General features: G+C 48.7%; 1 protein-coding gene across 5 annotated transcripts in view; it reads left to right on the forward strand.

The window, feature by feature from the left end:
• SLC6A11 (solute carrier family 6 member 11) overlaps positions 1–25,178 on the forward strand; it is a 193,319-nt gene that overhangs the window by 103,564 nt on the left and 64,577 nt on the right. For 2 of the 5 annotated variants that reach the window (XR_014251414.1, XR_014251415.1), the window contains exons 9-15: positions 8,064–8,176; positions 10,923–11,060; positions 14,795–14,897; positions 15,724–15,824; positions 16,615–16,785; positions 19,683–19,948; positions 24,045–24,272. Coding sequence is in view for 1 of the 5 variants with exons in the window: in XM_082415714.1 (XP_082271840.1) it covers positions 8,064–8,176; positions 10,923–11,060; positions 14,795–14,897; positions 15,724–15,824; positions 16,615–16,785; positions 19,683–19,835 (779 nt within the window). In the remaining 4 variants the exon portion in view is untranslated. Of the gene's footprint in view, positions 1–8,063; positions 8,177–10,922; positions 11,061–14,794; positions 14,898–15,723; positions 15,825–16,614; positions 16,786–17,758; positions 17,906–19,098; positions 19,235–19,682; positions 22,091–24,044; positions 24,273–25,178 lie in introns of those variants that run through there. The other 3 variants (XR_014251416.1, XR_014251417.1, XM_082415714.1) reach the window with 3 other exon arrangements.

Below are 25,178 nucleotides of genomic sequence, written 5' to 3' on the forward strand. Positions count from 1 at the left end.
TCCAAGAAAACTTTTTAGAAACAGGAAAAGAGCTGAATATACACATTGAAAGGACTCCTTGGGTACTAGGGAAAATTAACCCAGAGTGATCAACTCCAAGACATCTTAGTAAAGATACTAGATTTCAAAGATAAAGATAAAATCCTCAAGCCTTCCAGGCAAAAAAACACCAAATAACTTATAACAGCAAAAGTATTAAACTGGCATCATACTTTTCAAAACTAACATACAAGACAACTATGGGGCAGCGTTTTTTTTTAATTCACACAAATAAGTGTGAACCAAAGATTTGATATCCAACCATGTCTTCAAATGTTAAAGCTATAGAAAAAACATTTTCAATACACAAGAACTTAGAGACTTATACAATCTTCAGCCCTTTGGAAGAATCTGCCAGAGGGTGAACTTCATCCAACCCATTAACGACTGGGAAAACTTCAGAAAAAGGACTGATGGTAAGCACTTAAAATATATATAAGTATACATATAAGACCAAAACAAAGGTGGGGAAAAAGATGGAGGACTAATGTAGAAATATGCTATATACTGCTACAAAGTAGAAATCATTAACCAAAAAATAGAGGAGGCAAGAGAAAATATCAATAGAAAAAGCTCACTGATGTACGAGCAATAGGTGATAGTAAAGGATACATACTGGGGGTGAAACCTGGAAAGCCAGATAGTAAAGATTTACATAAGAGAACAAGGGCCTAAGAGCATTTTAAAAAGGTACAAGTATAAAAGTAACCACTAGAATAAAAACATAAACCTTCCTAAATACCAAAATAATAATAATAGTAAAACTATAAAAAAAGAACAAAGAAGACACAACTCAGAGATACATATAAAAATATACATAATTATAAAATATATTGTCAGTTAAGACCAAATATATCAATCATATCAATAAATGTGAATGACCTTAATTATTAAAAGAAAAAGATTTTCAATTTGGCTCACAAAATAAGACCTATGCACAGGCATACTTTGTTTTATTGTGCTTCACTTTGTTGTGCTTCGCAGATACTGCATTTTTTACAAATTAATGCTTTGTGGCAACCCTGCATACCCCGTTTACTGCGGATAAAATGCTGTCAAATAGCACGGAATGCTACAGAGAAATCGCTCTGGAAAAGAAGAGTCAACCGATGCCGCAGACTTCACTGTCATCTTATTTTAAGACATTGCCACGGCGACCCCAACCTTCAGCATCAACCACCTGATCGGTCAGCAGCCATCCACATTGCGGCAAGACCCTTCACCAGCCAAAAAATTATGACTCACTGAAGGCTCGGATGATGGTTAGCATTTTTAGTAATAACGTATTTTTTAATTAAGGTATTGTTTTTTTAGACATAATGGTATTGTACACTTAGACTACAGTATAATGTAAACATAACTTTTATATTTGCTGGGAAACCAAAAAAATTCATGTGACTCACTCTATTGTGATATTCACTTTGTTGTGGTGGTCTGGAACTGAGCCTGCAGCATCTCTTGAGGTGTGCCTGTGTGTGCTGTATAGAAGAGACACATCTAAAACAAAATGATTCACAAAGCCTAAAAATAAAGGGATAGATGATGATAACAATTCTGATATCAGACAAAGTAGCATTCAAGCCCAAATGCATTAAGCATGACAAAGGATGCTTTTTAATGTTTTAATGTTAAATGCTTTTTAATGTTAAAAGGATGCATTAATGTTTAATGTTCAATTCACAATGAAGATATAACACACACAAAAATGTATGCACTAAATAACACAGCAATAATCTTTATGAAGCAAAAACTGCAGGAGATGGAAGGAGACAAAGATAGAAATAAACTAACAATAAGAGAAAACTTTACTAAACACATTTATCAATAAAAGTGAAAGAATGAAAATAAATTAATTACATCCCCTGTTTAGAAAAATAAGAAAAACAACAACAAAATGAACTAACAGAAAGCACAAGGAAGGAAATAATAAAGATAAAAGCAGAAAGTAATGAAGTAGAAAATAGAAAAATAGTAGATCTGGTTTTTTAAAAATAATAAATTAAGCAACCTAAATGTCCACCAACAGAGGAATGGATAAAGAAGATGTGGTACATATATACAATGGAATATTACTAAGCCATAAAAAAGAATGAAATAATGCCATTTGCAGCCACATGGATGGACCTAGAGATTGTCATACTGAGTGAAGTAAGTCAGACCGAGAAAGACAAATATCATATGATATTGCTTATATGTGAAATCTGAAAAAAGGGTACAAATGAACTTGCCTACAAAAGAGAAATTGAGTTACAGGTATAGAAAACAAACTTATGGTTACCAGGGAATCAGGGGGTAGGGATAAATTGGGATATTGAGATTGACATATACACACTATTATATATAAAATAGATACCTAATAAGGACCTACTGTATAGCACGGGGAACTCTACTCAATACTCTGTAATGGCCTATTTGGGAGAAGAATCAAAAAAGAGTGGATTTATGTATCAATATATGTATAACTGATTCACTTTGTTGTACACCTGAAACTAACACAACATTGTAAATCAACTATGCTCTAATAAAAGTTAAAATAATAATAATAATAATAAATTAAAATTCTAGGTTTTTAGAAATAAAAATAGGCAAATCACCAGATGATCAAGAAAAAAAAAGGGGGGGAGAACATGCAAATAGCAAAATTAGAAATGACAAAGGGGAAATAAGCATTGAAGCAGAAGACATTTTTAAAAATCATAAGAGATTATTTTGCAATCCTCTTTGCATATAAATTTGAAGACCTATATGAAATGAATATTTTCCTAGGGAAATAGAGATTGCTAAAATTGACCCCATTTGATTTAGAAAGCTTAAACAGGCCAATTTCCATAGAAAAAAATAGAGAAAGTTACTGAGGAACTACCCCACAAAAAAACAACAGGCCCAGATGGTTTCTCAGAAGAATTCTACCAAACCTTTGGAACCAGCTAGGCCCAGTGCTCTATAAATTATTCCAGAGCATTGAAAGGGGAGGAAACTTTCCTAACTCATTATATGAAAAGTATGATATTGATACCTAAACCAAATAGAAAATGCAAAGAAAGAAAACTACAGATTAATATCACTCATGCGTATTGATGCAGAAATACTAGATAAAATATTAGCAAACTCAAATCCAAACTATTAGAATCCAAAATCACATTAAGAAGGTAATATACCATGTCCAAGTAGGATTTATTATAGGAGTAATGTAAGGTTGATTTAACACTAAGAAAGCCATTAATATCACACACTATATTAATAGCCCAAATAAAATAAATCATAAAATTATCTCCATAGATACTGAAAAAGTCTCTGAAAAAGTCAACATTTATTCACTATTAAAAAAATCAAGTAAATGGAAATTGAAGCATATTTTTTTAAATAGGTATGCATATCAAAGTTTAAAAAGCAAGTATCTATTATAGTCCACCCATCATGTAAGAAAGAAGGAGATAAAAGAAAATATGTCTGCGTGTTTGTGTAAAAATAAATAGAAAATAAATAAATAGAAAACTTATTAAGTTTTATTAATAATTGTTTATTATTTATTAATAATTATTAAATATTAATAAATAATAATATCAAGTACCGATGTTTAAATATTAATAATTAATATTTTAATTATTGGTGGTTAATTAATTATTAAATATTAGTAATTACTAAATAATATTATTAAATATTAATTATTAATAATAAACTTATTGTTTATTTATTTAAAAATAAATAGGAGAAACTAGAAAAGAAAGAGCATGGTTACTTGAAGGGGTGGGTAGAAAAGGGATAGAAAAGCGGGAAGAATAAGAAGTAAGGACAAGAAGGAAGCACCCCTTCTCTGAGTATATATCTTTATTAGTTCTGACTCTTAGAGTCACAGTATTATTTCACATACCACCCAAAATTAATAGTTCCCTTTTGTGGGTGGAACCAAAATGTAACGCAAATAGTAACAAACGAACTTAACTATATTACAAACAAACAATGCAACCATACTTAAGAGAATGGGGAAGAAAAGAGCTAACATAAGTGAATTTCAGGAAGCAGTATGTTGACTAGAAACTGTAAGGCTAAAAAAAATTACTGTACCCTTGTTGGTAAAAGGAAATGGGTTAGCAATTCTAAACTATTACATGGGTATGTTAGGACTGAACAAACAAGTCAATATAGATAATTCGAGGCAGATTTTTCACTGCCTGAAAAAGAAGTTACAAATAAGGAAAGTAAAGAAGCTAGAATGAACTGTATTAGAATTGGAGGTATAAGTATGGACTTATGGTTTTAATATTTATACAGGTAGACATAGGCACATAAGCATGTATGTTTGTGTGCGTAAATACACATATACGTGTTTCCTAGCTTTGTGTGCTGAGAGGGTCTGTGAACAAAGATACTCCAGTAGCAATGAGCATTACCTAGTGGTCAGATCTTGGTTTCTAAATGCTATTTAGAAAGGAACCAGAGCCCCTTGGAGAAGCAATTGATTTGAGTGCTGGGGAAGGACAAGATGAAGTCGGAACGTATTATGGTGCCCCTAAAATAAGACAGTACTCAGAAAAATGTTGGAGGTATGTCAGAAAGACACAGGAATCAATCTGAAGAAGTTCCCAATGGCCAAACCAGGGATAATTTGAATAGCAAAATAAATAATGAATAATGGATTATGACCCCTAGAATAAACTAAGTACCCAGGAGTCCATACCTGAAATTAATAAAAATTGAATAAATAAGCGGATGTGACAGGGCAGCTCTTTCTTACAGAAAAATTCTAATTAGTAAATATAGAAGGAATGAAGAAAATATAAACCCATTAGGCAAACACCATAGGGATAATTGTTGCAGGCAAGGTCCACCAATGGATGATAAAATCAATGGGTAAAGGTTTGACTTGAAAGAGGATATTTTCATGATCTCAAAGTATCCTCCCCAAGATGGTTACCAATTACAAAGGGAAACATGGTAACTTTATAGTGGAGAAAACTGGCATTCACCAACTTACCCAAATGATCAAGGTAAACATCTCCTGTACTAAGTTTTATTGACATCCTGTGTCCCCTTATATGATAAACTGAGAAAGACACAATATCACTTCTATAGTTTTCTTGCCAAAAATATGCATAATCTCAGTTTAGTAATGAGAACATCAGACAAACTCACATAGAGGAGCATTCTGCAAAATAATGACCAGTACTCATCAAAAGGTCATGAAAGACAGGAAAGGGCTGAGGAACTGTCACAGGATGGAGGAGACTAAAGACAGACAGCCGTGAAGTGCAAAGTGGAATCCTGAATTGGATACTGGGACAGAATAAAGGACATAAGGAGAAAAACTGATGGAATATGAGTAAAGTCTGTAGCTTAATTAATAGTATTATACCAGTTTCCTAGCTATTAAATATTAAATGCTTTACCCTAAAATCTGAAACAAAGCAAAGATGTATGCTGTCTCCACTTCTATTCCATATAATACTGGAATTCCTAGAGAGTGTGATAAGGCAAGAAAAATAAATAAAAAAGATTAAGATTGGAAAGGAAGAATAAAAACTGTCTTCATTCATAAACATCATGATTGACCCCATAGAGAAGGCCTAAGAAACCTACAGAAAAAAATTACTAAGTAATTTAGTAAGGTCACAGGATAAAAAGATAATAAACAAAAATCTATTGTATTGTGTATATGCTAGCAACAAACAATTGGAAAATTTTAAACTTCTGATTTTCACAAGACACAACTAAAAAAATGAAAAGGCAAGACACAGACTTGGAGAAAATATTTATAGTACTTCTCTCTCATAAAGGATTTATATCCCAGGGACTTCCCTGGTGGTCCAGTGGATAAAACTCCGAGCTCCCAATGCAGGGGGCCCGGGTTCGATTCCTGGTCAGGGAACTAGATCCTGCATGCATGCTGCAACTAAGAGCCTGCATGCTGCAACTAAAGATCCCGCATGCCACACTAAGACCCAGTGCAGACTAAATAAATAAATACCAAAAAAAAATTTTAGAAAGGATTTATATCCCAAATATGTTATAAAGAAGCCTCACAACTCAATAAAAAGGAGACAACCCAACCAAAATTGGCAAAGGCTCAAGAGGCATTTCACAAAAGGAAATATATGAATGGGCAATAAAGATATGTGAAGATACTCCACATCGTTAGTCATCAGGGAAATAGAAATTAAAAACAGAATGATAAAATAATACTTCAGGCCTGCTATGTTTAAATTTAAAAGACTGACAACATCAGGGACTTCCCTGGTGGTCCAGTGGGTAAGACTCCGCATTCCCAATGCAGGGGGCCCGGTTTGATCCCTGGTCGGGGAACGAGATCCCGTGTGCATGCCACAACTAAGAGTTCGCATGCCACAACTAAGAAGCCTGTATGCCACAACTAAGAAGTCCACATGCCGCAACTAAGAAGTCTGCATGCTGCAACTAAAAGATCCCGCATGCCACAATGTAGATCCTGCGTGCCACAACTAAGACCCAGCACAGCCTAAATAAATAAATAAATACCCAGCACAGCCTAAATAAATAAATAAATAAATAAATAAATAAATAAATGACAACATCAAGTGTTGACAAGGATGTGGAGCCACTGGAACTCTCAAACGTTGCTGGTAGGAATGTAAAATGGCACAGTTAACTTCGGAAGTCAGTTGGGCATTTCTTAGAAAGTTAAACGTATAATTACCATATGACCTGGTAACTCCAGGTAGGATGGATAAAGCTAATCTAAGGTGAAAAAATATCAGATCAGTGGTTGACCAGGGCAAAGACAGGGAATGAGAGTGGAGAGACTGCAGAGGGGCCCCAGGGGATGATGGAAGTATTCTATATCTTTTTTTTTTTTTTTTTGGCTGTGTTGGGTCTTCGTTTCTGTGCGAGGGCTTTCTCTAGTTGTGGCGAGCGGGGGCCACTCTTCATCGCAGTGCACAGACCTCTCACTGTCGCAGCCTCTCTTGTAGCGGAGCACAGGCTCCAGATGCACAGGCTCAGTAGTTGTGGCTTACGGGCCTAGTTGCTCCACGGCATGTGGGATCTTCCCAGACTAGGGCTCGAACCCATATCCCCTGCATTGGCAGACAGATTCTCAACTACTGTGCCACCAGGGAAGCCCCAATATTCTATATCTTGATTGCAGTGGTGGTTATCTGGGTGTATCCACTTTTCAAAACTCATTAAACTGTACACTTAAAATGAATGCTTATTATAGGTAAATTAGACTTTAACAAGGCTGTTTTTAAGGTAGAAAACAATCAGAATGAATGTTTTTTGAACATTTACCTTTTTAAATGCTTTCCACATTCTGTATCATCCCACTGAATTCCCCAAACCGCCCTATTAGGTAGGACTACATTGTTCCCATTTTCTAGCTGAGGAGACAGAGGTAGAGCTCACGGTAAAGAATGAGGATCTGAACCCTTGACCACTGTGCTACAGGGCTAGAACATCACAATCTCGTCCTTGACATTAATAAAGCTCATCCTGAGGATGTGCTAACAAGCCCTCCACTGGGAGCAGCCAAGAGAAGTGAGTGTGGATCTGGGAAATGAGAGGAGACGCCCAAAGGAAGAGGTGGCCTGGGGGGACCAGCATTTGTCCAAGCCTGGACTTCTAACTACTTACATAGGAATCATCGGGTGCCTGGTCCTTGCCTCACCCTAGACCGACTGAATTAGAATCCCTGGGATGGGCCTGAGAGCCTGCATTTTAATAAGAATGTCCCCCTCCTACCCCCACCTACCCCAGTAGGAAGAGTAGAGACAGGTCTGTGCAGAGGAAGGTCTGGGTGTCAGACCAACCTGGGCTTGAATCTGACCCTTCCAGACCCTTGCTTCCCTCTCTCTGCCTCAGCTTGCTCATCTGTACAATGGGCATCATAATAGTACCAATAGCATGAGGTGGCTGGGAGATTTACGTGATTTGAGTGAGAATTAGTCACAGCGCCTGGCACAAAGGAAGCACTCAATACATGTTGGATTAAAATAACAATTGAATGCGGCATTGAACTCCACTCAGCATCTTTCTCTCTCCTTCCTCTCCAGGCCCCGGCCTGGCCTTTATCGCCTACCCCAAGGCTGTCACCATGATTCCCCTCTCCCCACTGTGGGCCACCTTGTTCTTCATGATGCTCATCTTCCTGGGCCTGGACAGCCAGGTAAGAGGGGAGCCCAGGCTGGAAGGGCAGGGAGCCAGGTATATTGCTCTCCAGAACAGCTCTGAGACCTACACACCACGTCCTGGTCCTTGTCGTCAGAACCACCCAGACCCTAAAGGACACGGGGATGTGGAAGAGCATCTTCTTCCTTTCTTTATCTCTGGATTGGGGCCCCCGTGTCATGCCGCTGGCAGCCACATAGGTCCTTGGTACCACCACCAGCTACCGCTGCCCCGACATTCCACCTACCTGCCTCTCTTCTCACTGTGGGCTTCTCCCAACCCACCCTCCACTTGGCAGCCCGCCTTCCTCCGTGAAGGCTGTAGAGTTAGAACTAGCAATTTATCTGTGCACATTTTCCTTTCTCTCCACACGAACACGTGCACTTACACCTTCTCACACTGTAAAACCCACCCAGCCCACCCTCCCACCCTCCTCCAATCCTCTCCTTGGTTTTCCTGCCGGAAACCTGTGGCCTCCAGTCTCTCTTCTGTCCCGGATATCTGCCCCTTGCCCTGCTGCTCCATCGTGGCTGGGTTTCCTAAGAGCCCCAGAGGTTTTCCAGCCAAAGCCAGGTGCTCTTCTCTCAGACAGGGCTCTTTTGGCGAGGTGCTTCCCACCCCCCTACCTGTGACCTTGTGCGAGTCACTTAGCACCGAAGCCCGGTGGCTGGTGTGTCTGTCTATTCAGCCAAGTCCTATTTCTTCCCCTGGATGGTTTCTCAGAAACTGCTAAGCCGAGCTGCGGAAGCACCGGGTGTTTTTGCTGGTAATCATCCCATCCATTGTTGGGGGCAGAGGCCTCAGGAGGGATTGGCAGCTTGTGTGACAGTGACAGGCCTGCCTCCGCAGGGGGTGTGGGGTCTGGGCCTCGGCTCTGTGAGTCCCTGGGCTGAGCCAGGCCAGCATTAGGACAGAGACACTTGGTTTGCAAAGGGGAACTGGGGGCCCAGAGGTCTGGCCTGGATGGCTGCTCTGCCCACCCCCAGGTGTATATGGCATGGGCTTTGTGCCTGGGCTGTGTCCTCAGTTCTCAATCATGATAACGACATGGGCTGGGGGTCCCCTTTTGTTATCCTCATTTTGCAGAGGAAGAAACTGAGGCTCAGAAATGCTGAGTGACTTGCTGGGACATGCACCCAGGTCTGTGTGCTTCTTAGCCCACCTGCTCTGATGTCACTTCAATTTAGGTGCTGGGTCAACAGGCTCCCTGGAATCTCCTTCCTTCCCTGGGGACCCTGGAGAAAGGACGAGCACGGCCAGCCTTGCTGCAGAGGCAGGGCAGCCTGGAGGCTAGGAGTCCAGGTGTTGAAGCCAGACAGGGCTGGGTTTGAGTCCCAGCTGCACGACTCTGGCCAGCTGTGTGACTCTGGGCTAGTCATTTCACCTCTCTGTGCTACAGTCCCTTTGCACAATAAGGATAGAAATCCGTACCCTAAGGAGGTGGACATGAACCAGAAAGGATTTGGAGCCAAAGAATGGCTCCAGGGAAGGGGGGTAGTGCCCCACAGTGGTGACAGCCAGCCTCTGGAACAAGATTGCCTGGTTAAATTCTGGCCCTAATATGTTATACCTCTGATCTCAGGGAAAGTTGCTTACACCCCTGTGCTTCCGTGTCTTCATTTACAAAACGGGTAATAATAGGACCTAACACCTAGAGATTAAATAAATTAATATCTGTTAACTGCTTAGAACTGAGCCTGGCACACGACAAGCACCATGTGTTTGCCATTGTTGTTATTATTCATTTATTAAACATTTTCTGAGCATCTCCTCTGTGCCACTGGAAATAGACGAAAACAATGTGGCCTCTGCCCTCCAGGGTCTCACCTTCTTGCTAGGAGACAGGTCAAGGGCAATCACGGGCCCCACGAGATGAGGGATATGGACTAGGCAGGGAAGAGAGGGGAGGTCTGTTCTGCCCAAGTAGGAGGCAAGGAGGAGCAGTCAGGAAAAGGCTCATGCAGGAGGTCTGCCCACAGTGCTGGGAGAACCCAGGCAAGGGGGGGTAGGGGTGTGCTGGGATATTTGGGCTGGGTGTTGATGGGTGAGTAGGAGTGTAACTTATCCTGTACCCAGCCCTGTCTCAGCATGGCGGGACACAGACGCTTAGTGGCTCAGGCTCTGCCGTTGAAGCCTGCCCAGCCCAAACACAAGAGCTGGGTGTTAGCTCACCTGACTGCCCTCCCCCCAGCAGAGGGTCACTTGCCCACCAGAAGCAAAGGGCAGGGGAAATGTCACAGGCCTGGAGGACAAAGCAAGTCAAGTCCCACCCACAGACCAGAGCCTGCCAGCAGCAGAGCCCTCAGCTTTCAGGACAGTTACAGGGACTCCCATCTTGCTTCCCAGGCAGAGGCTGGGTCTCATTTAAGTCATTGACCCCAGAACAGGGCCCAGCACATAGGCACGTGACAGGCAGCATGGGGGGAGAAGGAATTCTAGAGTCAGGAGACCTCATTTCAAGTCCTGACCCTGCCACTTCCTTGCTGAGAGACTTTGGGCAGGTCACTTTCCCTCTCTGAGCCTCAGGGTCCTCATGTGTTAAATGGGCCTGCTGGAGTTCTGTAAACGCCGGGATTATTGTTTTTATTCTTGGGTCCTCCATCAGGGTGAGTAAGTGTGGGAATGAAGGTGAGACCCAGTGGAAAGGAAGCCCAGGGTTTAAGGCTGCTGTGCTTGCCTGGAGCCAGGGCCACTAAGAACGGCCTTTCTCTTGGGTTTCACACCATCATTTCTACCCTGTCCAGTTTGTGTGTGTGGAAAGCCTGGTGACCGCTGTGGTGGACATGTACCCCAAGATCTTCCGGAGGGGCTATCGGCGGGAGCTGCTCATCCTGGCCCTGTCGGTCACCTCCTATTTTCTGGGCCTCGTGATGTTAACGGAGGTGAGTGATAAGGATACAGGTAAGTGATGTGAACAGGGTAGCACAAGGGTTAAGTGCCTGGGCTTTGGGTTAGCGGATCTGACATTGACTAGCTGTGTGACCCTGGCTCCAGGTCCAGCACTTCTCGGGGACTCCGTGTTCTTACGTTTGTAATGGGTTGCTGTGAGACTCCATGGAAGTTCTCATTAAGGCCTTAGCTCAGTGTCCTGCGTGTGTAAGTGCTCAGCGCAAGGTCTCCACTTCACCGCCAGAGGGAATAAAACTCCCAGAGGGAAAGGCTGGGTTTACCTGGTCATCATGAACGTCTGGATGCCGGGGCCACCCCTTTTAGTAACTTCTGGGTGAAGGGGACCGTGTCAGCTACGGAACCCTCAACTAGTTACTATTATCGACCTCAAGTTCAGAGGAGGCTTTTCTGGGGCATCACTGAGAATAGGCGTGAGGAATTGGGCACCTTCAGGCGCTGTGTGTTCCCGCCCCAGCCCTTCATGTGTACCCTCTTGTCTCTGCCTGGGGTCAGGAGGGGCTCATCATGACCCTAAATTAAGACTGTCTCAGAAAGCCATGATTCTCTTCCCTCCTGCAGCCATCCTGTCTAATAAATACTTTCTTAAGTACCTTGGGAAGGTGAGATTAGATATCTTTTTATCCACACTCACAAAATTAATTAATTTTAAAAGCCAAACCACCCCCCACCAAAAAGCCTAAAAACTGTTGTCTAGAGACAAGAAGAGGTTTTGTAAGAAACGTGGAAAGAAATGAGGGAATTCAGAATCTGTCAAAGCAGCTGATATGGTACTGAAGTCCGTCTGTTGATCGTCATGCTCCACTTCTCAGTTCAAATGCCACCTCCTCCTGGAAGCCTCCTCTGCTTTCCTTCCCACTCAGGACTTCATTCTAAGCTCAGCTCAGCCTCCCTCTGGCCATTACAATGACCTGTCTGTTCACCTGCTGCCCCCACCAGGCCCCGAGGTCCTCAAGAACAAGAGCTGGCCTTGACCTGCTCTGCACCCTTGGGGCCTGGCACGGGGTGGGCTCTGGGGCGTGGTGGCTGGTGTTATTATTGCTCCTAGTCATTGTCACATTAATGGGAGTGATAATCAGCGTTTGAGCAAATGAATGGTGCAGCACTTCCCGTTTCCTCCTCTGCTCTCCCCACACGGAGAACCAGCGAGGCAGTGAGCAGGGCCTCATTAAGTGCTGATTAATTATGCAAAGTAGAGTCTTTTGTCACGCACAAATGGGGGGGTTAACCTGATGCCTTAAAAAGGCTGGTGGCGCTACAAGAAGAGCAGGCATTGGAGGGCATCCCCGGCTTGCAGCAGGCAGGTGGAGGGCCCTCCTGGACACCGGCCCTGGTGTCACAGAGCCTTCCAGCCCACCATCCTCCAGGCCTCGGGTCTGTCCCGGGGCACCTGGGGCCCCAGCCCATCAGGGAGCCAGCGCTGCGTGCGTCTGCCCAGGACCAGCGTGTCCTTGAGTGATCACACCGGGAAGTTCAAACTGCCAAATGGGCCCTGTCGGCCTCAGTAATTGCTGGCAGGATCTTCTCCCTCATTTAAACACATTTAAAGCTCTGCTCTAGGGAAAAAATAGTCCGCAAATATCTGATCTTCCACTGAGGCAGTGTGGTGGGTGGTGAAGGGCACGGGCTCTGCAGCCGGACACTTGGGCTCAGTCCTCAGCCCCACGGCTGGGCAGCTGGTGGCCTGTGGTGCGTATTCTCACTGGCCCGGGCCTCGGGTTCCCCCACATGAGCACTGAGGATAACTGTAGCGCCTGCCCTGTGGTCACACTGTGCAGGATCAGCTAGACTGAGACCTGGGGACCAGTTACAACAGAGCTGGCACTTGGAGAGCACTGCATTAAGGCTTCCTTCTGGGTTTTTTTAATGTATGATGTTTGTGGAAGGAGACCCTCAGGAGAGCAATTAGGAGGGCAGTCCTGGGTTTAACTCAGAAAGCTCCTTACCCTCAGAGACTTGAACGCCTACCATATCTGTCACAGACAGGAGGCCCCAGACCAGATACGGCCCAGCGATCCATGTTGTTTCCCCCTCACTGTGATTTTTTAAGAAGACGAAGAGGTTACCAAAATTAAAGAGAAAGATTTCTCAAGAAAATTTGGATTTTTGGCATCTTCCAGAAAATCTGTAGACGTGGCTGCCCAGGCCTACGTCCCCCAGCAGCAATCGACCAGAGTTGTGTGGCCACGTGGGGCCTTTGCTCTCCAGTTAGCCACAGTCCCCACCACTCCCTGCTGTCACACACTAGGACCACTTGGACTCAGCACTGAGATGTTGCCCCTGATCTAGTTGAAGAGATGAATGAGGAAACAAATAGTCCCAGGGTGTGTGGTTTTCCACATGACAGAAGGAGGCCGGGGGGCTTTGGGAACACAGAGAAGAAGCTTAGTCCCAAGAGGTCCCCGTGGCAGACACATAAGGAGGCTGTCCAGGCTTCATCCTGGCCTCTTAACCCCCGTCCTGGCATTTGGAACACCTCCCCCAACCCGACCCTCCCTCCCTTTTTGTACTTTTATTTCTGCTGCTTTTGATTGTCCCGCTAAGGATTCTCATTGTGTTGTAGGATTTTCTTTACGGATCCCAACCCTTCCCACACCTGCATCTGGCCTCCCCTCCTCTGCCCACCCAGACACCTCCCCTGCCTCCCAGAGATCCTCCCAGATCACCTTGGCCAGCCAAGCTTGCACCTCCCTGGCCTTCCACTGAACTTAATCATCAGAGATTTGCATATCACAGAGCTGGCCCACTTTGTTCCTGCATCCCACAAAGATTGCGCACCTACTGTGTGCCGAGTCTTTGGCCAGAAGCAGGGACACAGCTGTGGACAAGCCATTCAGAGTCCCTCTCCAATGGGGCACTCACTCCATATGATTCAACTTGCACTTACGGGGACATACTGCAAGCTGGGCCCTGCGCTGAGGGTGGGAGACACACAGAGGACCAGTGGGGCGGCCTTCCCAGCGGGAGCTCAGAGCTAACAGAGTAGCCAATGGCGGAACACTTTTTTTTTTAAACTATGAATCCTTAAAATGTGCTATGGAGGCCCAAAGAAAGAACGAGGCTGTCAGGGAGGGCTTCTTGGAGGAGGTGACATTTGAGATGAGCTTTGAAGGAACTTACCCAGTGAAAGGGAATAGCATGTGCAAAGGCACAGAAGTGAGACAGTCCCTTGGTGTGTCCAGGAGGGAGCATGTTGAGGGGGACTGTGGGAAGGGGAGCTGAGGCCCAGTGAGGAGGGCGGCCCTGGCTGGCAGGCTGAAGGAAGCCAAGGGGTAATTGTAAACTGTAGGGTGACATGGTTGGATTTGCAGGTTGGAAAGGTCCCTGTGAAAGCTGGTGTGTGGAAGGGTAGGAGAGGGAGGCTGGAGGCAGGGAGGCCAGTGGGGAGGCTGTCACAGCCACCTGGAGAGAGGTGCTGAGCCTGTCCAACCTCCAGTCTCTGGTCTTCTGTGTTGTCTCTGACGTTTGGGGAGCAGGGACAAGACAAACCATCGCAATTCCAGCAACCCCCAGAGGGTGGTCTTAGGGGGCGCCCAGGTTTGGTGGGCGCAGTGTTCCAGGACCCTGGGGAGACCAGTCTGTCCGGGTGGAAGTGAGTCCCGGCTGGTGGTAGCCGCAGGGCAGAGGGCCCTTCCCAAGGCCAGCTGGCTGACCCTGCTCTCCAGTGTGTCTGTCACTCTGTCCATATTTCTGTCCTCTCACTTCCCAGGGCGGCATGTACATCTTCCAGCTCTTTGACTCCTACGCTGCCAGTGGGATGTGCCTTCTCTTTGTGGCCATCTTTGAGTGCATCTGCATCGGCTGGGTGTACGGTGAGTAGAGGCCGAGCCCTCCCACACCCCAGAGGCCACCATGGTGCCCAGCACACGGGCACCCGGGACCCGGCTGGGCCTGGTTTCCCTGTGGCTGGTCTCCATCTGCATCAACCTCTTCATTCTCCCCTCAGGGACTTCTTGTCCTTTCCCACTTGTCGGGAGACCCTCCTGCTTTTATATCCCTGCAGCAGAGGGAGGGGTTCCCGGCTCAGACACTATGACCTTGATTCTGTCCTTCTGCCCCTGATGCTCAGTTTTCCCATCTGCAAAATGGAGTAGTGTAAAAAGTCACCATGTCTCCGAGCAGGAGGTAGTGTAGGCAAAGCAGCCAGCCCAGTGCCTGGCCCTCAGTCAGCATGTGCCTTCTGGTCCTCCAGTTCCCCAAACCGTATGATGAGTGCGTCAGGGTTGCTGGGCTGTTTGATGCACACTCCCAAGTGTGGTTCGGGAACAGACACCCCACAGGCCACCCCTCCGGCCCTCACCTTCAGAGACCTGACCCCACCCCCGTGCAGGTCAGCCAGCCCCTGGCCCTGCCTCAGAGGGACCACCTTCCTCCTTTCCCCCAGAAACTCCTGCCCGTTTCCTGGACCTCACTGCCCAAGGTCAGAAGGGGTCTTCCCAGTATTGAACCAGAGTCCCTTCTACTGCAGTTTATCCTGACACCTCACATATGTAACACCTTGGTAGTTTTTAAGCGGTAAATAGGGTTCCTGCCGCAATTTGTCTTGGGCTGGGGAAACCAGACACTCGTAGCCTTCCCTCTGAGTCTTGTACAGAAATCTTCTGGGGTGTGTGTGCCCATCTTCTTTATTCTGGACAGGAAGCAACCGCTTCTATGATAACATCGAAGACATGATTGGCTACCGGCCGTTGTCGCTCATCAAATGGTGCTGGAAAGTCGTGACCCCCGGGATCTGTGCGGTAAGGGCCCTGCCAGGAGCCGCCTGCAGCCCACCCACCCACGTACTTCTCCACCCCAGAGCCCAGACCTGGCTGAGGCCGAGACTGAGGAGGTGATGTCCCCCTGGGGACCCTCTGTGCCCTCAGAAAGTCCTAGGCACCTGACACCTTTCAAAGCTGGCATTGTGGGGACAGTCTCTGGGCTTGGCCAGGGGGCCTCACTAGGACCCCAGCCCTGCAACCAGCTTGCTGTGTGATTGTGAGCAAATCACCTCCCTTCTTGGGACCTCAGCTTCTATGCCTGCATATGTATAGAAGGCGACTGGGACCTGCTTCTGTGGGGCCGAGGGTCCCATGAAAGGCATTTGTCTCTGCTGTTCACAGTGAAGCAACAGCGTGAGGGTAAAGAGGGCTCACGCTCTGCCCCTCAGATCAGACCGGGAGAGGCCTTTGTGAGAAGATGTTTAATTAAAAAAACAAAACCCCCTGCTCTTCACCCATTCTTGGCACTGGAAGTATCTCAGAGCATCTTCACAAACCATCTTAGTTCTGAAAGACAGCTTTGAAACCAGCCCTGAGAAGTAGCTAGGAAAAAATAAAAATTCCTGACTGGGCAGAGGCTGGAGATGAGGCTCCTGGGGGTCGGGGAGGGTCTCCCGGGATCTGTGGGGGTCACTTCCCCGTGTTTCTCGCTGTGGACCCAGCAGGGCCTCACCTCTCCGAGGCCACCACACGGGGTTGACTCTCCCCTGCTGGCTGCCCGCACGCAGGCTGAGGGCCGCCCCAGGGACCTTTCCCCGTCTCCCCGCAGGGCATCTTCATCTTCTTCCTGGTCAAGTACAAGCCCCTCAAGTACAACAACATCTACACCTACCCCGCCTGGGGCTATGGCATTGGCTGGCTCATGGCCCTGTCCTCCATGCTCTGCATCCCGCTCTGGGTCTTCATCAAGGTGTGGAAGACGGAGGGGACGCTGCCGGAGGTGAGCAGCCTGGGAGTAGGGGTCAGCAAGGGCGGGTCAGAGGGGGGGGGTATGGCCAGGGTGGGGCTGGCTGTGCTGGGAGGGCTGGTGAGTGTGGGCACAGCCATGGGCACGTCTGGGTCCCCGCTTCCTCATCTGAGCAATGGGTGTGATGAGAACATGCCCCTGTGTGTCTCCCGGGGAAGCCTGGCCAGCTCCTCCCTGGCGGGTATTCGTCAGTACTGCTGTGCTGAGGCCTCGGGGTTGAGACGTTTTCCCTGAGCTCAGCCTCAGTTTCCTCATCTGTAGAATGGGTCAACAGCAGTCCCTCACTTACAGAGGTTGTTTGAGGACTCAGTGAGTATGCAGAGGGAAAGCACTTAGACCAGAACCTGGGAGAGAGAGACCAAGTGTTAGCTGTTACTGCTCTGTTGATTCTGTTCATTAAGAACCCCATTCCCAGGGCACAGGGAGAGGGTCTGACATTGGCGGAACACCTATCCTGTGTCGTCACTGTGCCAAGCTCTCTCCGTGCTGCATCTCCTCTAGTCCTCAGAGAAATTAAGTCATTCACCTAGGATCACACAGCCAAAAATTGGCAAACCAAAATGTTTTAACAATTTTATTGAGGTATGTTTTCTATATCATATCATAAAATTCACCCATTTCAGGTACACAATTCAGTGGGGGTTTTTTTTAGTAACTTTCTGTGTAGTGCAGTCATCACCATAAATCAGTTTGCAAATATTTTATTTATTTATTTATTTATGTAATTTATTTATTTTTAAGATCCCTGATGCCCATTCCCAGTAAGCCTTGTTCCCAACCCCAGACACGCACAGATCTGTCTCTGTGTGTGTGCCTCTTATGGGCGTTTCCTGCCAGTGGAATCCTGCAGTATGTGGTCTCTTGGTAGCAGAGTGAATGCGGCCCCCAACCCGTCATACCCCCCGCACCCACTCTCTCTTCACTCTCCTTTCCCACCCGCTGGCAGATCAGAAGGTCTGAGTCAGCTTCTCGCCCATTTTGCAAACTGTCTGCTGTGTGCCTGACGCTGCTCTAAGCCATCTACAAGCACTAGGCCACTGAATCCTCACAGCAGTCCTGTGAGATGGAGGCGCTTCCTGTCCCCATGTCACAGGTGAGGAAGCTGAGCACAGAGAAGTGAAGCAAGTTACCCAAGGGCACACAGCCTCTGAGTGATGGAGCAGGTACCCTGTGCCCCCCCGCCGCCTCGTTCCTGCCCCAACTCTCGGGGCTCTCGGGGCTGACCTGTGTCTCACAAGCATGGGGCATGTGTGCAGACACCCACGGGTGAGAGCCAGCTCAGAGTCGGCTCCAGCCAGCCCTCCTGCCCACCCAGGGGCCTGAGCTCCAGAAGAGCCAACATCCAGCCAGGAGGGGCAAGCTGAGAGGGAAGGTCCCTTTCTCCAGCCTGCTCGTGCCCTCGGAGCAAGTCAGGGTCCTCCGCTCCTGCAGGGAATGTAGGTCAAGGGCAGTTGTTAATTCTGGTTTGGGACCACACGTGCCCAGAGGAGAGAAGCCCTGGAGCCCTAACACCTTGGCCATGGCAGGCCCCTGCCAGTTAGTTCACCTCCCTCCATTTCCAGAAGGTTCTGCCCGCTGATGGGAAGGGTCTGGAAGGAAAAATGGGGTCAGAGAATTGCTGTGAGGGTGGGTAGTCTGTGCTAAGAGCTGTGGATGGGTCAACAAACCTGAGGCCACCTCATGACAACGCTAGAGGCAGGTGCCACTGTGACCCCCTTTGACAGATAAGGGAATGAGACACAGAGGGTTAAGTTCTTGCCCCAGTTAAGTGGTGGGACTGGGAGTCAAGCCCAGGTGTCTGGTTCCAGAACCCGTGCTCCCAGCTCCTGACCTGTGTCAGGAGCCTAGCACCGTGCCTGGCACCCAGGAGGTGCTCGGCATTGCCGAGGGGTGGGCAGGGGTGCGGGATCTGCCTGTTAATCCCACCCGGGCAGGATAGGTCCAGCCTCTCTCAGGCACGGCAGGATCTGAAAGAGAAAACAGAACCTTGATCATAAGAAACCAGCCACCCCAAAGTCTTCCCAGCCTTCCTGGGGAGAAGGTTTATGCCCAGGAAAGGCCTCCCAAATCCTGGCCTGATGTCTTCTGGAGGTGCACATGAGGCTGAGGTGTGGGACCCGAGGCCGGGCCGAGGGGGCAGGAGCGTGTGTCCAGGGTCTGCCCGTGGCCTCCACTCCCTCATCGGTAGAGTAGACGATGGCCACCCTGTCTGCGCCCAGCCCAGAGCCGGCCACTCTGCCAGGCGGCGTGAGGCTGTGGCCTTAGGGATAACGTTTCCGTCTTCAGACACACGCCGCCTGTTCCCCTGGATGGGGAGCGTGATGACAGCCTTTTGTGGGAAACGTACCCGTTTATCCAGCGATCATTATATGAACGGCTCTGGAGGTGCCGTAGCTCATCCTCACAGCAGCCCTTCGGGCAGGTACTCCTATCCCATTTCACAGATGGGAAAACACAGCTCAGAGATGTTAGGTGACTTGCCCCACATGTAGTGAGGCTGAGCAGCGGCTCACACCCCAGCTTCCCTGTCTCCACGGGAGGAGGGATGCAGCAAGCAGCCCTGGGTACAGCTCTCACGTCCTGGCCACCTGCAGCGGGCCAGGTACAGGGTGGGCACTTCCGCTCACTGTCTCCTTACTCCTCATCCAGTGATAGCAGTGGGTACCCTGGTGTCCCCATGTCCGGGGGTGGGGGCGGGAAACTGAGACCCGGAGGTCCACGCATCGTCCAGGACAGAGCTCTGCGTGGCAGGGCTGGGGCTGGTGGCTCCACTGCCCCGAGGTGTCCACCGTGCCGTTGGGAGGCGCCAAGGCAGGCCCAGGACCCTGGCAGCCACTCTCAGACAGCTCTTTTCCTCTCCAACCATGTAGAAATTCCGGAAGTTGACGACCCCCAGCGCCGATCTGAACACACGGGGCAAGCTTGGGGCAGCCCCACGGACGGTGACGGTAAATGACTGTGACGCCAAACTCAAGGGTGACGGGACCATTGCAGCTATCACAGAGAAGGAGACGCACTTCTGAGCGCCCCTGCCACCTTGATGCCTCTCCTCCTCCTCGTCCCCGCCGTCCACGCCGTCCCCGCCGTCCCCGCCCTGTGTACAAATGAATACCTGAACCACGTACTTCATCTTATGGTAGAGGCTTGCTCGTTTTGCACAGGATTTATTAACAAGTTAATTTTAATGTGGCCGCACCCACTCTGGTTTCAAGTCACATCCCCTCCTCGCCCCCCGGTTGCCATGTGAGTAATAATACGAAGAGATAATCCTGTACAGGGACTAGTACCATCCTCTTGTGCTAGGACGGTTTTAACCAGCATTTTCTAGGGGTTAGGAAGTTGTATCATAGGGTCAGACTTTTATACTCGGGCTGTGGGGCAGGTGGGCGGGAGCAATGCCTGTCCCCCTCCATCAGCCTTTGAACCAACCGGTTCGTGTCCCACCTTTGACCCTGACCGCGCGCGCAGCTGCCCTTCCTCCGCGCTGCCATGCTTCCCCTTCAGCCCCTCCCTTTCCCATCCCCAGCTTCCTAGAGGTGGGTTTGCAGACAGCAAGGCTGTGTCCGAGAAGAAGAAGTCCCAGCAGACTCAGGACTCCTGGGTGGCAGGCCCTCCTCTTCCCTGGCCCCACCGAGTGATCTGGGGCACTTCCCTCCCCTCTCGGGCCTCAGCTTCTGCGTGTCCCCAGTGGGGAGGGCTGGATCAGGTGACCTCTGAGGTTCTGCCCACCTGGCTACATCTCTTGGGGATATTCTGCGGGCCTCCTTGGCTTGCAGACCTGCTGTTGATCTTGGGTTCTTCTGAAGACTTGCAGGTGGGCAGTCCCTTGCCCCTCACCCCCTTATTTAAAATCAAGTTTATCATGGAAACTATGTGGTTTGATTTCATCCATGAGCATTCCCATCCTCGAGACCAGCCAGGTCCTCGGCCCTGTGGCGGGGCTCCTCCTGACCGTCTGCTCGCACCCTCGGCTCTGCCTCTCTGGCCTCCTCAGCAGGGCTGGCTGGAGTTGCCTGCGCGCTGGTTCTCGGGCCCAGGCAGCAGCCTCTATTCTGCTTGCGGCTGTCTGTCCTGCCACTGCCCCCGCCGGGATCTGCATTGTAGGACCTTCCACCAGCCTCCCGGGAGGGAGCTATGGTTGGGCCTGGAGCCTGGTTTCCTCCTCCAGCCCCTTCTTTGTCCCCCTGCCTCGTTTCCTCCCTCTTGCTGTCACTGCTGCCCTCCTCCCTCTCCTGCCATCCTGTGACCTCCAATCCCCCCCCATCCTTCCTGTCACCAGCAGAACCCTGGAATTTTCACAAGGCTTCTTCCCTACCTTTCTCCCAGGAGCCAACCCACCTGCCTCTCTGGCCAGGGAGCTGAGAAGCCTCAGCCTCACTGCTGGGGAGATGGGGGCTCCCACCCCTCCCTCAGTACAGCCCTGGGGTCTGGGGGGGGGGGTGTTTGGTGCTGCTGCAGGCCTCCCTGGCTGACCCCTCTCTTCTTTGATTGGATTTGACGTCAAGCCTCTGCCTTGGATCCTGAGTTATTTGGGGACAGGGAGGAAGGTGCATTCTTTATCCTTTTCCTTTATGTTCCCTATCTTATTCGGTGGAAATGCGAGTTTTCTCCAAACAGGGGATTTAGTTTCCTGTAATAAACCTGCGTGTTTGGTTGGCCCAAATGCCCAGCTTCTCTGCCCCAGCCAACCCCCGTCTGAAGCCCGCGTTTGCTAAGAGGGATGCCAAGCGCCCCCCAGGCAAGTCGGATGAGCTGTCTGCTCTGGTGGACCCAGGAAATGGATGCAGGAAGAGCGGGGCTCCGGCTGAGCCCCCACCTGTGTCCATCCTCGTCTGTTCTTCTCCCAACAGGTCGGGGAGGGGGTCTCCCCACTGCTCCTGCTACCGGTTCTCCACCAGCCACTGTCACCAGCGCACAGCCCCGCGTCCTAGCTGGGGACGTGCCGCATTGTACTTGTGGCACTTAGCACTTCACTTACTTCACGGGACTCATGGTGCAGGGCGGAGGGAGGGTTTTTGTTCTTTGCTTTTTGTAATTTCCTACTAGTATTTGGGTAACTTTGGGGGGCGGGGAGGGAAATGCGGGGGCAGGCGAAACGTCGTTGCAGTGACTTTTTTGATATTCATTAGAAACAATACATCCTTTCTGAAATATTTACAGTATTATTAAAAAATGAAAAAGGTTGTACTGTTTTGCATAATGAACGTTTTTATTGGGTATTCAAAGGGTACACGATTGTCAGCTTACTCATTTTTAAAAATTAAAGAAGTGAACAAACTCTCTGTGGCTGTTCCTGGCAGAGTGGTATTCATCGGGTGCTTCTTCCTGTTTTATTACTTCCGTGATATTGCTGCCAAACCATCTTGGCATTTGGAGGTTGCTGTTTCAACTGGGGATTACAAGTTAGAAACACCCAGGGCTGTTTCAGGAGCCCACACTGCCTTTCATGTGATCCCCATGCACTGAATGTCTACTGTGTGCTAAGTGCTTTACAAAATTTCTCTCTTTCATCCTACCACAGTACCACTTTATTTGTCTATTACTTCCCCTACTTTACAGACAGGGGAAATTGAGGCACAGAGAAGTCAAGCCATTTGCCCAGAGCCTCACAGCTAGTAAATAGCTGGACCAGAAAGAGAAGTCAGCTCTGTCTGAACCCAAAGCCCAGTCCCCTTATCACTACGCCTTACTCTCCCTCAGGCTGCAAGACCCAGAGAAGGCGAGAGCCACCTCGTGATGGCAGCAATGGTTGCCACAAAGCTCATGCACCTGTCCTAGGGGGCAGCCCTGCGTGTCTGAGGCAGGCAACGGGGGGTGGAAGGAGACAAGGATTTGGAGCATGCAGCTCTGCTTTGGGCTCTGGGATCCACCTTTGGCAGCCTCAGTTTTCTCATCTCTAAAATGGGGATAATACCTCCTGCTTCAAACTTGGGTTGACTGTGAGATCCTATGAACTCTGGGTGTGAATGGTAAAAGCTTTGTATTCACACTGGTTATCATTATCCTGAAAGAATTGTGCCTAAGCTCTCAAAGTGTGTTGTTGCTCAGAACTTAGACAAAAATCTCTAAATCTGTGTCTGAGATTTCCATACAGTGGCTCAGGACCATGGAGTGTGCTTTGTCCTGCTAGCACATGGCACAGCAAGGTCGTCTACACACAGGGTCTGCTCATTCCTGTCTGGTTGGCTCTTTTGCTTAAAATCCAGGTCCACCTGAACCTGTGTTGGTCTCTTGCCATCTGTGAGGTGGTAACATCTGCTCACAGGGAAAGCATCCCACAAAGATCCAGAATTCAGAAAATCCCTGTGACTCCCCAGAGGGTCCCTGAGTACCTTATAACTTCACAGAGCCACGGGGATCGGTTCAGTCACCTGTCCCCTGCCCACGTGCCCTCCTCGTGTCTGAAAGTATATTGTGTTAGGCAGTGATCAGCAGCAAGACACAAAGAGGCTGCGTCATGGAAATGTGGGTCTCCCTCATTCCCAGAAAGTCTGATTTGCAGACTCTCGAGCTTACAGAATTGGTAACTTGTGGCATTAATTCACCCAGTAGACCTTGCAGGCTGCAGTGTGTCTAGCAACCCCTGCTGGCCAGGTGTGACTCTGCAGCCTAGCTCTATTAGGTGCTGCAATTAACCAGAGGAGAGGGGAGGCCTAAGATATTTTTCTCTGGGGTGAGGGAGGGGATCAGGCAGCAAATAGCTGGCACTTTTGGCTGAGAACTGCGAATTCTGGAAAATAGGGTCATGTATTCGGTAGGTTTTACTGAGCATGCACTGTGTTCCTTGCCTGGACCCAGGACTAGGGGTATTGAGAAAAGTGGAACAGCCCCTTGTCTTGAGTGTTCCTGCCCTTCCTAGTCAATAGGAGAGGTGCCCACACTCCTCTGGACAGGGGCAAGTGCATGGGGAGAAGCTGCTGTGTCTTCCCTAGTTTTCTCCAGCCAGTTTGAGCTCTGCAGTGTGGCCCCGGGCAAGTGTGCCCACTTCTCTGGGCCTTGGATTGGCCATTAGTAGAATGCTGAAGAAAATGTGACCCAGAGAGGAAATATAGATGGCTCAAGATGCCCCTAGAAGTCCTCTGCCCTCCCGTCTCATACTCAGCCCCCTGCACCCTCTCAGGCTGTGAAAAATTAAATGAGCCCTTGGCCTGGGCACCTCATGACCCGCTAGGGAGCAGAGTCAGTCTTTGTTGCCAACTCTTGGCCTTCTCTGTCTCTCACTTTTGAATAAGGTCCACTTCGCGAAGGATACTGAGAGGAGCCACACAGGCACTGCCCTCAGAGCTTCAGGCTAGCTGGACTGTCAGAACCACCCCACGAGAAACTCCAGGGCAGAATGTGCCAGGGACAAGTGCTCAGGGAGTGCCAAGGGCAGGATCAGAGCAGTTTATTGAGCACCTACTATGTTCCAGGTGTCATGCCTACATTACCTCATCAGAGCCTCACAACAAACCGAACAGGTAAGTGTTATTCATCCCATTTTTTTATATAAAAGACTAATGTTTAGAGACCATAAATAATTTGCCAAAAAATGATACCGGATACACCTGGAAAGTGGATGAGCTGAGTAGGATCGAGGTTTGCCGGGTCTGCCTAGAGCCCACATACCAAAGCACTTAACCAAGGACTGGAGACTTGAGTTGCACCTTGAGGGATGGGAAGACTTTGCCAGGCAGGGAAGCGCATTTGAGATGGGGGAACAGCCTGAGCAAAGGCAGAGGCAGAAAAATGTCTTTGGGGAAATATGGTGAAAACCAGAGTCCCCCCCACCCAGCCCTGGTTTACTCTTATAACACATCGTGCAACTTCACCTGCTGTGTGGCTGTGGTGAGCCCTCCCCAGTTTCTCAGAGTAAGGGGTTTGGGTAACACCAGCATCAGTGCAGGTCCTGGCACAGAGCAGATGCTTCCTGGGGCAGGGGCTTCGATGAATAAATGCCCAGCTTGCCTGAGAGTGGGGAGCTATGGGAAAGGGAATGAATAGGCACTAAAGACCTACCTGGTGCTGGAAACCATGCTGGCCCCATAGGTAGCATCTTGCCCTCATTCCCCGTGTGGGTTGGCATGGTGGTCACATCCTACCAATGAGCAAACGGGCTCAGAGAAGTCGATTTGGCTGCCCCAGGTCCCAGAACTGGATAGCTGCAGAGCTATGATAACAGGCCTGGGGTCTCCAGCTCCAAGGCCCATGCACTTTCCATAGACCACCTTTGGAAGGCACTGAGTGCCACCATGAGCACTGATGGATCATTCAAGGCCATGGGGAACCGGATGGTGGTGGAGGCCATGTGGGAAAGATCTGAGGGTCTTCAGGAGCCTTGAAACACCTCTGGTGACACTGGGGACCTCTAGAAGTCTCCATAGTTT

Source organism: Balaenoptera physalus, assembly GCF_965194825.1.
Source record: "Balaenoptera physalus genome assembly, chromosome: 11".
Classification (NCBI taxonomy): Eukaryota; Metazoa; Chordata; class Mammalia; order Artiodactyla; family Balaenopteridae; genus Balaenoptera; species Balaenoptera physalus.